This window comes from Diachasmimorpha longicaudata, chromosome 6, assembly GCF_034640455.1.
Source record: "Diachasmimorpha longicaudata isolate KC_UGA_2023 chromosome 6, iyDiaLong2, whole genome shotgun sequence".
Classification (NCBI taxonomy): domain Eukaryota; kingdom Metazoa; phylum Arthropoda; class Insecta; order Hymenoptera; family Braconidae; genus Diachasmimorpha; species Diachasmimorpha longicaudata.
Genome location: NC_087230.1, coordinates 7584444 through 7600058, shown reverse-complemented (window position 1 = coordinate 7600058; position 15615 = coordinate 7584444). Strand labels below are relative to the sequence as shown.

General features: G+C 39.3%; 2 protein-coding genes across 2 annotated transcripts in view; both read left to right on the top strand.

The window, feature by feature from the left end:
* The first annotated feature begins 2283 nt into the window (after positions 1–2283).
* Positions 2284–12669, top strand: LOC135163725 (uncharacterized). Its single transcript, XM_064123452.1, has 6 exons — positions 2284–2865; positions 3109–3325; positions 9772–10028; positions 10248–10311; positions 10396–10644; positions 10957–12669. Exons 2-6 carry the CDS (start codon positions 3119–3121, stop codon positions 11344–11346), a joined length of 1167 nt encoding a protein of 388 aa, XP_063979522.1. The 5' UTR covers positions 2284–2865; positions 3109–3118; the 3' UTR covers positions 11347–12669.
* A 1076-nt stretch (positions 12670–13745) lies between these two features.
* Positions 13746–15615, top strand: part of LOC135163715 (protein abrupt-like) — a 59571-nt gene continuing 57701 nt past the window's right edge. Inside the window, exon 1 of the mRNA XM_064123432.1 lies at positions 13746–13980. The gene's annotated coding sequence lies outside the window, so the exon portion shown is untranslated. The remainder of the gene's footprint in view (positions 13981–15615) is intronic.

The following is a 15615-nucleotide window of genomic DNA, read 5'->3' as shown; positions in this document are numbered from 1 at the left end:
CCCTCTAGAGGTTTAATTTTTCTCCAAAGTTATCCGTATAGTGCAGGAAGAGACATGTAATGAGCCAAAAAAATGTAAGAAAAATCGGATGATTGGAATTCCCGCGGTGATACGCAACTGTCGATTCGGCCGAATGGACACAGGTATTACCTTGCCACCTCACGGATATATCATTCACTCATGGTCGTACTGAGCATGTAGGATCAACGAAAAACCAGTGTCCCACACGTGTGTGCTCACTCGCGCAATTCTTCGATGGTAACGCAGGTGCATGTGGGCGATCCTCCCGGCGATTCCCCACACCCTTCCATGTGTTATTCGTTTTTTATAAGTTTTCAGAGTTTGTTATGCACGTACACAAGTGGGACTTGTACATTGGTAGTGGTGTATTCGTGACAGTCGGGCTGATCGCGGTGTGGGAAAGTAACGCAATACCATGGGACTCTAGGTATCCGCGTTTGGAAGAGCTGGACCGCGATTCCCCGCTGTCAAACTCCCACGAAGGTGGAAATTACGGTACGAAATTTTTCAAGAATTTTCAGTTTTTTATTTGATTGAATTAGCAATTTTCTTCCATCAGGTATTTATGTGTGAATTGAATTTTTGTCGCAATTAAGACTTGAGACTGGAGGAACGTAAACGGAAAATATCGTAATGACAATTGTGCCGTTGAGTGATTATGTAAATCCCTGATTAGGCAAAATTTTTTACTATTAGCCATTTCTAAAATTTTTGGGGGTATGAATAAATTCAAGATTTAAGACGAAGAGAATTGGGCAACTTTATTTTTCATATCGCGTTGGATTATAAATTATGTATTAAATATCCCGATGCTGTTAAACGTGGAAACGAGATAATTTTTAAGCAAATCCCCTCAGAGGAATTTTTTCTTGTCTGTTTCAATATTTTTCGAAGTATTTAGACAAACTTGAGAGGTACAAGAGATGAATGTAACGCTACTCAATTGAATTATTGAGAAATTTCATCAATTGAATATCACCAAAAATTCAGGGGCAAATCAGTCAGATACCCAATGATAAATTCAACTTACGTCAATTCGCGACTGTATCGAGGTGAATGTCGCAACATAAATACAGGGATTCCCCCGTTTAATTTCTTGAAACTCTCCCATATCAATACCCCGACTAGTTCACCCAGAATTACCCATGAAAATTCCTGGAGCCGCCGACAGAAGCCGATCAGTGGGTGATTAGGTGAGACCTGATTGAGCTTTGAATATTCATGAATGTCAACGCATCCCCATCCTTAAACCCCAACATAAATTGATAGGACTACAAGTTTAACCTCTTATTATTCCTTTGGATGCAGTTGATTTACTTCCTCAACCCCAATTAAAAATAAAATACTTTCTTTACAAGTAAATTAAAAAATCCTCCGAAAATAAAACAAATTGAGTTGGCAGGCGTTTTCGAAATTTTCAAGATAAAATGAATGTTTCATCCCAGATTACTCTTCATCCTACCGTACATTAAGTCAAGTAGATTACCTAATTATTACTGATCCCAATACTATTGATTTCGAGTTATTATTATTTCCATTAAATTTACTATTAGTTCGAAATTTATGTTGTGGCTCAATAAAAATATTTTCCCGGCAACTTTCGGGGTTTTTCAAACACTAATAACTTCTCCGTCTAACTGCACAGGAGTGAAAAACCTCAACATTCCGCGTTAATAAACCCCAGATATTCAAATAAATGTACACAAGCTCTCCCTTGTCCCCCGGCAAATCTCGAATCTTTCAAAGCACCGATTCTTCTCGCATTATTTCTACATTCGCGATGAGCAAAAATGATGCCCTGAAGTTTCTCTTATTACCTCCCGAATCAAAACGGGGAAAAAACCCCCCCGAATTTGATGGATTTCCATCAAATCCACTGGATAAACCGAAAAACTCTGCCCGAGTGATTTCCATAATCATTTCCTTCTCCTCTCCCCCTAAACTCTGGTAAGAATTTGTTCCTGGGGATCATTGAATCTTCTCGCCCGAAAAACATCTCCCTCACTATCCGATTCTGCCGAAAATCCGTGAAAATCTTATCGAGCACCTGCAGGGACGCCAGCTCCTACTCCAGAAAACGTGAAAAAAATGATAAAAAATCAGCTCATATCTTCAATGGCGTGCAGGTACCATAAAGTTTAAAAGAGCGAGACAGTGAGAATAATACAGGACGCCCCCGCATGGGTTTGACAGTGTAGGAGGGAACACCAGGGGTTATACTCTTGTCGTGGCTTGGTAGTCGGTCGCGCATAAAACTCTGTGTCGCTTGGTACCGCTCTGCACGTTATACACTCCCTCTCACTTCACTCCGCTGTTCTGTGCCACACCGGACGTGGGCTGGCCCCCACAAGCGAAAATACAAGCGAGTAAGAGGCCCAAGTGTTCAAGAGTAAGAGAGATAGAGCGGGGGAACAACACAAGAGTGTCTGGCCGTAGGAATCGAGTGGAGTAAACTCGACAGTCGAGCCGGAGCTCCCGTGACGAAAGCTTCGTCATCCTTATCATTCGAATTCATTTCATCCGAACTTCATGTTGCCAGAGGAACCCAACATTTCAAGTGAATCCTGATCACTTGGGAAATAAAAAAGAATATAACTTGAGAGAATTGTAATCCATTGGACAAATTCGAAGACTTCGATGATCATCAATGGAGGACATCGAGTGCAATAGTGATGACAAAAAATTGTCACCTCGCGTTGTAATTGACCGATGACTGTGCCGAGTAAAATTGTAGTGCGGTGACTCGTCTCGGTAGTGACTCGAACGCCTCACAGAATTCAATCCAAGTGGTATTTTCAATAAACCAGAGGAATTTTCCAGTGATTACAGGGAACTTTACCAGAGGTGTGGCATAACCAGGATTAAAAATATTTAAATTTCATTTTCCATTTATTCACACCTGAGAATTAAAGGTCCAGGCACGTGCGGCTGTACAGCCGTCACGCGCCACCCTCTCATTTGCATTCTAATTCCGATTTAGAGTATTGAATTTTCACCACTATCACTCTACGTCGATGAAGTCCACTTGACGATTAACTTATCATCTCCTTATTTTGTTTTTTTGTCTGTTCTTGGTGTTTGGAGTAGGTGATAAGGGATGCTGAAACACGTATCGATATCGCCGTGGCGCAGTCGATCGGACAGCGTGAGTCTGGCATCGAGTATCGGCGATACGAGCAGTTGTGAAAGCGGAAGTCCAACCCCAGGTCACACACCACCACCCTCGAGGGCATCATCATGCGCATCACTGGCACCCCTCACTGCACTCTCAAGCTTTTCACCTGCTGACACAGCACCTCAACAGGTATGCATTGATTTTTTTTTTCCCACATTTGTGCCGTGAATAGGGAAAATTTTCGGGGGAGAAAAATGATGTTGAAATTTATTTGTTATTTCACACCAACACCAGACGCTTTCTTCTTTTTGCGTCTGTCAAACTACCACCGTGGGAAGATTCTCGCAGTCTCTCGTGTTTGTTATGTATCGTCTCGTATAGCGAATGAATAAAAAAAAAAAAATCAAGTTTATGAACGCAACAGACACTGGGCCCCACTGGGGCCCCCCACACACATGGTTGCGATGATATTTTTCTCTCATTTCTCCTCACGTTCTTCTAATCAAATCTCATATTTTTTCGATTTCCTTCTCTTTAAACACTTAAGTCCTCTCCGATAACCGAAACGCATTATGCGCCGGAGTGATGATAAGAGATAAAAATAGCGTGCAGTTAAGTCACTGAATTCGATTTAATGAGAAATAAAAGTCATAGAAAAATAAATAAATGAGATAATGAATGGAATGAGACTGAATTGGTTTAACCGGCTGGAGGAATTTTTCTGTTTTGCTTCCTCGATGCAATTACATCTCCGGCCTCTGACTTCCGTCGCGGTGTCCACTACGGGTTGCTTCCGGTCCTCGAGCTGCTTGCTGGTAGAGGACGATCGTTCCCATCTGTCGTGAGGGGGGGGGGGGGAAATTCTTCGGAGAGGCCGTACATCCTGCGGGTTCGCGTGCGCGTGCGGGCGAGGAATTGGAGGAAAAATAATAAGAGCAGAGGGAGGGAGGGGTCGGAATTTAAATCACGTTGGTATGCCTTCCCTTAGAAACTCGATTACCCAAAGAAATTTTCGGGGATCCCAGTGGTATTTATAAAGTCGTTTCAGGGGTCATCTCCGGGATAATTTGGTATGTGAGGTTATCAAATTATGTTCGAGACCTGTTTAACGTTCAATGACTTTGTTTTCTTCAACTGTATAACTCAGCATTTCGATTCCATATCGACCTTTTTCAGCTGTTGTATAATAGTTCCCCTTTTCAAATTCTCCTGCATTTAAACTCTGATGAGATCCGAATATGGTGCGATATCGAGTTTCCAAAAATTTATAAAAATTAATTAGTGGAATGAAACACTTCCGATTACGCCCGACGTAATCCATATTACCGTGTCTCTTTAACAATTACCCCCGTGAACTTATGAAAACATTCTGACGACTCATTTTACGTTGCAAAACTCAGTTCTATTTAATTACACAAAATGTTTATTCACTAAATACCGTGTGAATTCCATTTTTCGTGACTCGACTAACCGCCAACGACACGAAATACCGCAGAACTGCCAGAACAAACATTTCCTCCGCTGAAAATAGTGCAAAATATATTTAAACAGTTTTGTGGGAATGTAGAATTGTACAAAACATCCTGGAGGAATTGTTTCACAGTTTACATTATTCTTTTTATTTTTGCAAAAAAATGAAATGCTCCCCCTGGCATCTGGCATCAAGGTCTCTCAGTACCATATAATTGCGTCAAAACCAGCAACAGATGCATCACGTTTAAGCGGTCAACGACGTTTCAAACTCCAAAAGTTCAATTGCAGTTGTTGCATCTTCCTTTTTCTCCGAATAAAAAGAAATAACAAAAATGAGGTTCAATGAAGGACAGAATGTGTACCAATGACTGAGAGGAGTAGCGTGATGACGGGGGTCTTTCGTCGGGTTCGCGGTTACGAATGCAAAAGTAACAATGAATAGAAAGCCTTTGGGAATTTTGTTAAAAAAAAAGAATTGAATATTTCTTGGTGTATTCCCTGTATCACGCAACATCCATAACACACGGAGGTTCTCAATTTCCGTTCGAGTGGATATACCAGTGATAGATCCCAATAGAATTATTCGCGTACTAATGAACTGTTAATATTCTTTGCTAATCAACAAACGCACATCTGAGATAGTTCTTTGGCTTCGAAGAATTGTAACTAATCGTCTCGATACCCGATTCAAGGGCAATCTCTCTCGCGCGCCACTCGCGATCTATTGACACTTGGTCAAGTGATGTTAAATGACGAGGTTAATTGATACACCGAGCCAGTGTACGTGTACACGAGGCCTATTTTCGGAGTCAATTTCTTTCCTCAGATTGTGAGTCAAGACAACAGTCGGAAAATCAAATAGTTGAGGGCTTTGGTAGTGCGGGAGGAGAATCAGGAAATTGAAACGAGGTTCAATTGCTTGGTTTCACTTCCTTTGTTGGGGGAAATTTTTGTTATCTAGCGGAGGGGTGGAGGAGAATAGACCTTTTGGCATTGCTAATGTACGCTGAGTAAACACTATGATTCAGAGGATGTTGATCTCATTGTTGTTGGAAATCGGCTTTTGGGGGATATCTTGGAATCTGAGAGCGATAGCGACGTATTTGTGGAAAGATATTTTTAATAGCACTATAACATTTGCTTGCATACCACGAGAAGCCCTGAAAATTAATAAATCTAGTCGAGAAAAGCTTATGTGGAACACCAATTAATTTTGCAAATGCATTGCCCGTAGAAATTGCTAACTCCCTGACAACTATAACTTTTGTTTTTCAGTTTGAGATATTTGAACCTACTTTTACTGTGGCGCAAGTACGATCTAGGAAAATGTCTATTCAGTTATCGCTATACCCTGTAATTGAAAGATACTTATGAGAAAATCACGCTAAAATTGAGTTGACAGCTCCTTTTGAAAGTCCCCACATTATGTCTATTCGATGAAAAAAAAAATTACCCGGAGGCAATTACATATACTTAAAACAAAGGAAACATAAACAATTGACCCACAGACCTGTATATCTGCCTCAGTGTGCCCCCCTTTCAAACTTTGACTTTCTAAATTCCCAAAATTTTGATAACCATTATAATTAGATTGAAGATAGTCTTGTAAAACAAACGGACAGTCATTTTCCTGTCCTAGAAATTTCGAAAGACAATGGAAGATGATTCTTCAGGATCTACCACGCAGAGATAAATGTTCAGCAAAAATTAAATGACTCAGACTTTGCTCATCTGTGTCAAATTGACGTGGCGCCTAGATCAAAAATTCAAACCGATAATTACCCCGAAAATTGTCGCCAATTTACCAAAACACCGAAACAGAAAATCTCATTAACGTTGGCAACTGTTTGCCCCTCAAAATAACAGTAGAACCAACTGATCTAAGCCATTCATTCGACAACTAGAACAAAGGTATCTCACAGTACATCTGGGAGTGCTCCCTCCACCAGCACAGATGTGTCATCTACCCATTAATATCAACAAGGAAACAGAAGAGGAGAAAAAAAAATCCCAAGCGAATTTTTCCTTAATTAGTCTACCCCAGCTGTCGAAACACTTGATATTTTATATAAAAATCCGGAAAAGACAATTACCGTGTGCCCGCATATGAGGCACGACGACAAAGCCCGAGGTAGAAAGGCGTCAGGGTAGCCGGATGCTCATTCACACGTACAACGCGTATGACAAGGAATAAAAGAAATCCACCAATAGGATTATCAACCACGTTTTTGTCTACACATGTGTATCCACTGGATACACATCGATGCTGAGGGCGCGTGCGAGAGTGAAAAAAAAAAAAGAAAAATACATTACATCGAGTTGATGGTTCGAAGGCACTAGTGCACACCATTGGGTTATGCTAGCTCATTTAAAACAATCAGCCTCTGGCTGCTGGCGCTGTGGCGCATGAGGAGGAAGAAGCAATTAAGCCAAGTCGTATCCGTTTGTTGGGATGACGCTTGAATTGTACAGTACGTACTAGAGAGAAGTGAGGACCATAAGTACATCGGTACTAACCCGATATATCCAGAGCCTTTGGAAACACATCTGCCATCATTTCCTCTCGTGTTTCAACCTCTTTGCATGGGGGCACGAGCGCACGCGCCAACGAGAGCGACAGGATGTGCGCTCGAAAGAAGGGAAACACCTTTGTTTCCCTCTTCAAAAATCCATCAACCTATATAGGGCTGCATTGATGTAAATGCCTATGGTTGATAGTTGCAAATACAGAACAAAGAAGAGGAAATGTTACAGCGAGTGAATTATGGAAAATGACTTTTCTTGATTTCCATAGTCATTCTTGAGTAATCGTCATTGAAAAGATTCATCACAGGGAAAAAATTGTTAGGAGCACATTGTTTGCGTTTAATTGATCAATTTTCAACTAATTAACATAGTTGCATATGCTGATTATGAACTTTGGAATTGTGCACTGTAACATTTGGTATTAAAGTGCAAAATTTTCCTACTTTTTTAAAAATATTCAGAAATCAATTCAGTTCACTCTGGTCTCATTATCAGTGACAAAAATTCCAATAACTTCCCCTCGAAATCTGACACAAAATTGTCCATCATTACACGATACACTTGATCCGAGCCGTACCATAATTTGAAGGTCTTCAAAAGGTCACCCAATCCCCACCTCCAGAATCTGTCGAAATGGTTTCCCTATCACTTACCGAGTGAAAAAAAAAACCCGAAGAATGTCCATAATCGATAGGAAGCTGTTTCTAGCAATTTGGAAAGGATTCACGATCCGTCGGTCATATATGGTTTCGTTCGATGGGCCACTCAACGATATGCGATCGGCGAGAGAGAGAGAGAGAGGCAGGAGAGGAGAGGGGGGCAAATTGGATGAATTGTGGATTGGCCAATGTGTATAACTCCAGCCGGGCCATCCGATGTCGTAGTGCACCTCCACTCAGGCGCCGCTTCGATTATGTAAACTGGGTCGTGTGACAGGCCCGCAATATACAAAGGAAGACGCCGAGGGTGAATGAAACTGTTCGATCAAGCGATATTTCATTTCCTATCTAAATTTTTTTTTTTCCCTTCTTTCACCCGATTTTACCTCCATCCTCTCTAGAAAACATCTCGTGCGAAAATTCATTCGACACACAACGAGGCGTTATAATATACCCGGTACAAGCAAGACAATAATAATTCCCGAGGCAGCTCCCAGGCTTTCTTATGAACACTGAGACGCGTCGTTGACGATGCCTATTGTCTTTTACAAACTTTAAAATGAGAGAGAGGGATTAATGAGACACGTTGGAGGAGTAGGCGAGTGATTTCATCCGGGAAAGCGTGTGTTTTTTTTATTAGTGTTACGAATGCTTTCGAAAGTAAGAAGACGAATTATCTATGATTTAATTGTATATTGTTATTGTTGCGAGTCGTGGAACATTCATTTTACACCGAGAGAATCAAGTTTAGTCTACGTTAGCATTAATTATTCCAACTCCCCCTTTGTGTATATTAATATCATTAGGGCCATGCGACACCGGTGCAGTGTCGCAGTGTCAACTTCGGATATATACATTTTTTTTTTCACTATCTTATCAGCGTGATAGCGTGACGCATATCGTCATTGCCGTCGCACAATTAATTCAATTTGGACGGAATGAGGAGAGCGTACGCGTTCGCACGAACTACTTTTTCATCATTTTTATTCTGGTCTATTTTGTGAGACTCGTTGATGTTCACTCGGAAATGTACAATTTTAATCAGCCTCATTTTTTTTTTATTCTCTGTCTTTCTACCATTCGATCATGTGGTGGAATTGTAATGGCATTTCCAAGGCTTATTTACCGGTTTGAAATGGATAACAGTAGAGTCGGGATAACATGCTTGACAAATTGTTATCGAAGTGGGGTTGGGACGGTCGTTTGAGATTGAAAAAAAAAAATCGTTTTTAACTGAAATAGATTGGGCTTTTTGGGTATTTTAGGAACACCCGAGGGCACCGGGTGGAAGATATTAGGCCCTCGACGAATCACTGGGCACGGGACACAACAGCCGGGAAATTGGGGAAAGGATGTGACTGCACGTGCTACCCGAGTCGGTGATCTCGAGTGTCTTCTTGAAATCGTACGATTCTACTATCTTCTTGGGATTTTTTTTTTCAAATTTTTTTTTGCTCTCGACAGCACTTCCGCTTTTATTTTTATGGGGAGAAAGGGTTAACTTATTGCCCCTCGTGCGACAGATTGCTAATGGGAGTCAACGGTTTTGTAATTGTTGGTATCGTTCTTCGCGTTCTAATGTTAATTTTGGATTGTTTTGGATAGTACTAAAATTAAGGAGAGTATTTAATTAACTGACAATAATACTTTCTTGGAATTTTTATCAACTTCATTTTGCTCTCGATGGAATTTACGTTTTTATTTTTATGGAGAGGAAGAGCTAACCCATTACCCCTCATGTGACAGACTGTTAATGAGATTCAGCGGTCTGTAATTTCAGAAATGATTATTAGAATTTCAAGGGGTTTTCTGTTTCATCTCTCTCGTTGGCCCTTCCATTTGACATTCTGTTTTGAAGGGAGGAAAAGTCAACGTATCGCCCTACGTGAGACAGTAATTTTTAAAATCGTTTTTCGAGTTTTTCTGGGGATTCTGTTGATGTTTTTTTTAACGTTTGTCTTCTATATTTTGTTTCAGACGACAATTAAGGTCTACGCAAACTGTCTGCGATCTGACATCGAATATAAAACGCTGTCAATCACTTACGAAACAACATGTCGAGAGGTTGTAGAAAATTTGTTGAACAAGTATAGAATGCGACACCGTGATCCACGATTATTTTATTTAACGATGGAAGTGACAGTTAGAAGAGCCAACGTAAGGACTATTTTGCCACTTGACGAGGATGCAAGACCTGCAGTTTTACAGTCATGTCATCCGAGAGGTGATTCGAGGTAAGAAAAATGCATTGAAATTTGACGTAAATAAAATTACCGTTGCATTTTATTTTTATTATTTAAAAATTAATCGACGCAATATGATTCTGAATGTCGTCCAAATCAAACTCAATCAATTTGCATCATTTTCTCAATTTTAACTTTAATTTTCGAATATTTGAATAAATTCCTTTGTCCCTCACTAGCTAAAAAAATTTTCTCAATTAATTTTTCAAGGTTTTCACTGCAAACAAGACGAGGGGGACTCGTCAAAATCTACGACAGTGCACTTATGTCCGGGGTAAGTTCAACAAACGCTGGAGAAAAATCTTAATGGGAATTTCCTTTGCGGAATTGATTAATTTCTTGCGGGCCTTTGTTGCAGTCTAAATACAAGAGCCTTTTGATCTCAGAGAGAACGACTGTAGATGAATTAATTCAGATGCTGCTGAGCTGTTACAACTCTACTGAGAGGGTTGAACAGTTTTCTCTGTATGAAGTCAGTGAGGGTGAGGAGTATCAAAGAAAATTGCATCCCGATGATTCCCCCCTTAAAGTTACACAGAAGTGGACTAGTGTGGATAGACACCTGCGTATCAGGAGAAATCCAGATTACAACCCACACAGGAGAAAGGTAAATTGAATTGCGGATTACGGAATTATTAAGTAACAGCATTCCAATCTCATCGAACCAGATTTTTTAAATATTATTTCGCGGATGTTGTGGAAAGTTATGAGTTGAGGTAAATATTTCAGGTGATTTTTTCTTCCTCAGGAGCCTCAGGTGTAGTGAATAGAATTCTGTCTAAAAATTTCTATTGGCCGTATCCTCTAAACCAACCACTTTTCGAAATATCTCCAAGACAATCTGTATAGAATTCTCTGGATTTACCCTTTGTCATCCACAAACAGCTTTAATCAACCATTGCAATCTCTTTTTTTTCAGAGTATGTGGGCATCAGAGTCGACAATAAGTGCTGCCCTGTCCCGATTAAATCTCCACAACAATCATCGTCTCCATCATCTGTCTCAGCAGTCCCTAAACGATGCCAATCCCCCCCCAACTGCCAGTACAAATAATTCCCACTGTATGCTTCTACGACAGTGCACCAAGCACAAGACCAACAATCGTCACATGCACAATCACACGTACAATTCAATTCAAAATGTCGGAATATCGGGATCAACAAGTCAGCAGCAGGACTGCGTGACAAATGTTCTTCCACGTATTACAAAATCTGGTCTAATGCCACAGAGTTTACCTTCAACGCCATTGACGTCCAAACATCTCGCAACACCGGGATACGCGGATTACGAAAATTATCTCTACATATGATACCGTAACGAGGTCTTTATACATTTCCAGGTATCAATCTGAAACTGCCGTCTTAATCATCAGTTTAATTTACGGTATTTCCTAGTATAATGAATTTGTCGGTCAATTTCAATTGTACTATTTTCACTCGGTGAATAACGAGGTTTCCAGTGAACGAGAAGTAAACTATGTCGTTAATTGTTAAGTAAATGAGACAAAAATGTACCAAAGGTAGCTGTATACTGTTCTTTTAGGCAGCGTATTATCAAAGTGTAAAATTTAATTTTAGAGATTGATGTTGCATTATGCTTGACACAGGGAAACATTCGTCCTTAACTGAGAAAACTATTTCTTGAATTGATAATGTCTTCAACTATCGAATATTGTCTTCGATTCACTAGAGATCTTAAGCACAATGCTGAATAGTTAATTTTAACGTTGTGTTCTTCATTTATGAGAATTGTAATTACTTTCGACAATTGTCTCAGTTTTCTGCGAAGAAAATGATAGACAAGTCCACCCCTCTCATTTTGCATTCAAGAAATATTTTTCTCAATTTCAGAACAAAATTCTCTGGGTACATTCTACGCGTAGGAGAATTGATGTCGATTAACAAGACATTTTTTATTAATTTTTTTATAGTGCTTGAACATGTTCGGTTGAGAATATGTGAGCAAGTGCTTTTTTGCACTCGAAATGATTAATTTGCATGAAGTGAAGAATTTTCCTTTGTTAGCAACGGTGACATTATTCTCTGATGTATATAAACAATGATTTTTTATTTATTCTCTGAAATTATTAGTTTAAATCATACTATTCGAGGCAAATGCGTTTATGTATGTCAATTGAAGTACTTTGGTGATTAATTATCAGAATAAAGTGTTCAATTTTTTACACGTGAAATTTTTATAAAAGATTTTTAAGAGTTGTGAAATAAGTGACTGGTTTTTTTCTATGGCTTCATGACTTCACAAACGCGGATAAACGGAGGAATAAATAATATGACTTGAAGCACTAAAGAGACTTATTTCTTCACCAGGGGTACCCACTTTCAGGGGTAATAATGTTGTACTTGGTAGGCTCGTAAAACAGTCACCGATAGACCGAAAATAGTGCATGCACCTGCGTTCTTGGAAAAGTAGAACAGGAAAATATAAAAATAAAATATGCAATAACTCACCGGCTCCAGCGTTTAGTTCTGATTTTAGTTCCGCTCAATGGGATGTTTCAGGAGGAACCACTTATGGCTCCTTTATGGGCGTAATGGTGTTGAGAGAATTGCATTTAATTTATGAAGTGTTCAATAATGACTGCTAAATGACGGGGAACTTCCCCAAAACTCATCTGAAAAATAAGTAATCATTGGCATTAACAAGACAAACTTCTCGCGTACTGTTTACTGTCTGTAAGTTACTGCTTTTTTGAATTAATATTTTTCATTTTCTTTCAACAATTAGACTTTGATTTCAATTGCCTCTTTAGAGAACTTTCAATTATTTCCAACTGAAATTTTAATTGTGATTTAATTTCCATTGAATGTGATTTTTTCAAATGGCTCATCATTCCGTAGTTAGAGAATTATCTCATGATTGTAATTAAATTTTGTCATAGTCGATTAAAGAATATTTTCAAATCTGTTCAATTCTATCGTTCTCGAAGCATATGTCTCTGATTACAAAAACGACTGTAGCACTGAAGGTCGCCCCGCCTCACGGACAGAGGACATTGGCTTTCGAATTAAAATAAAATCCCAAACAAAAACCTCGCCAATTATTACCAATAAACCTTTCAATTATTATCAAATCATCACATCTTACAATAAATTGTTTCCAACTTCCATTGCCAGGCTGCGACAAATCAACGTTTTTTCACACCACTTTACACTGATCCCGTTCGAATTAATACACTCACAGATATACACACGACACTGGACATAAACATTGTCGTTCGTTCCCTCTTGCCTCACACACAGTGAGGATTTAGTCGGATTTCGTCTTTAATAACCGAAAAATGACGACCACTGTTTGAAACACTGATTTAAAAAAAATAAACAATCACAAAGAAAAGGGGATTTACACTCCCGACGCCAAGGGGGGCGGGATGAAGCACAAGCCAAAGCCTCGAACCCCTTTTGTTTATCTCTCATCTATCGTTTCCTCTCACTTATTTCCACGAATTGTCCTACGACTGCCCTTAAAAATATTATTCCACTGGTATTATCGTTTTCCCGTTATCACAATTCTAATGTAATATACAATTTCACAAAATTTTTGTTTTTTGTTATGAGCCACCACAAAGGATTACGCGGGAACACGGCGTGTCGTCCCCCTTTCGCCGCGGAAATAGTCCCAGCGCATGCGTAAGATGGATACAGATCATTGCTTACGCATGCGTGAGGTGCTCCCCTTTCCGCGCTAGTCAACTGTTATCGCGCGGGATGCCGGCATCGGGGGCCTACAATAATAAACAGAAGACGGTAGTTCAGTGTTTCCTCAAATAGTTCAGTGCATATCTCAGTGAAAAATGTTGAATTACATGTGAAAAACTTTGATACATCAATCAACGGTCGTTGACAATGATATTCAGTGGCTGGAAAACATCGGCCACCACGATTCGATGATGGACGCCGAGACGCTGGGGTTAAACACGATAAAAGTAAGTCGAAACAATTAATAGTCTCGTAATTTATGCGATAACGATTATTTATCGCAGTTGTGGCATTCAGATGATGCAGTGCGGGGGGAAAGTCCAAAATTAGGTTGTTCGTGGTGAGGGTTACGTTCCAATCGTGTATTATCGATTGGGAAATTGATTTTTTTTCAATACGAGATTTTTGAGTGATGATTATGGCCGTGAAGCTGCAAACGAAAATCTTAACATGGCTGATTTCATGGAGAAATTGAATATTCGAAATTTTGGAATATTTCATTTTAAATATTTTTAAAAAATTGTTTAAAAATTGTGTAACCCGTTTTTGGGTTATTTATTATTATTTATTTATACTGCAAATATTATTAGTTAGAATAGATGATTTTTTCCCCGAATTTTTTCATGAAAAAGCTCAGTAAAAAATTATGCATGGGCACGCAATTCCTGCCCCTCGTTCGTGTCTTCTTCGAATAGGAAGACTGTCAAATCTCTAATTTTTCTTTCGATTCAAATGCCGAAAAATTGTCGAGTTAATAATTACGCGAAAGCACGTACATGGCAGAATGGTTTGTGAAATGTGTCCAACAATACCTCCCGGGGGGTTCTGACAATGGTCACCCTTGTGAACCGGTAATAGGAGGACACGTAAAATTACCCTGACGCGAAGGGCAAACGTTTTTGCCATAATACTCTCATCAATACGGAGGGAGTTCAGATCTTGTGAATGTCACATAGGTCTCTGAACCGTAATCACTTTGTTCGCCGATATCTAGAAAACTAGAATAGCTAGCGTTATAATTCCAGGGCCAGTGGATTCCTGAAGTGCTTCACAATTTTTCTAGGGCCCTGGGAATAGCCTGGGGTCCATTTCTGCAATTTTCGCATTTTTCCTAGAGCCAGAAGGACCAGAATTTCGAATTTTTAGATGCGATACTTTAAAATTAATTAAGTGGGAACCTGCAGACTCAAGACCCGTAATTATCAATTATATCGGTTCTCTGTGTGGGTGGTGACCATCTCCAAAGACACCAATATTCCCATCCACTGCCAATTACTCAGAAACAAAAAGCGTGAAGGACTGGGAATTTCTGCGACGATTGGCACCATAAAAACAACAATACAAAGAAAGTCATTGTATTTAATAATTTTTTTAATCGCTTTTCCTTTAGTTCTTTACGATTCAAAGAATAACATCACAGCATATCAACATCGAAACAAACGTGACAATCGCATTCTTCGACTTTCCTGCAACGATCACTTCATCATTAAGTTTTTTTGTTTTTTTATGAACTCAATCAATTCGAGTTAAAGCGAATAACAGACGAGGTAAAATTGCTACTTCTGGCGTTTTTTTTTTTGGTTTTTGTGAATGATGGAATGGATCTGGCGTTGCTATTTCTCAGGGGGTATACGTACGTCTTTTCGTTAGAAAAAAAATACGAAATTGGGCGAAGAATATCGAAGAATTCATTGGTCACTAATGGTCATAACACTTTCCATTTTTATTTAGAAATGGATATAAATTAGCATCAGCTGTATTGCACAAAATGTATCATTTTCAATTCCGTTATCATAATTGGAATAGTTTTTACAACAATTACGTAATTCATTTAAAATTCTTCATTCCAAATTTTCATTCTC

Bases quoted from the DNA above. Each gene is read 5' to 3' on its own strand.
- LOC135163725 (XM_064123452.1), top strand. From the start codon at position 3,119: ATGCTGAAACACGTATCGATATCGCCGTGGCGCAGTCGATCGGACAGC. The intron at 3,326-9,771 runs GTATGCATTGAT...ATTTTGTTTCAG, and splicing joins CTGACACAGCACCTCAACAG to ACGACAATTAAGGTCTACGC. The intron at 10,645-10,956 runs GTAAATTGAATT...CTTTTTTTTCAG, and splicing joins ACAACCCACACAGGAGAAAG to AGTATGTGGGCATCAGAGTC.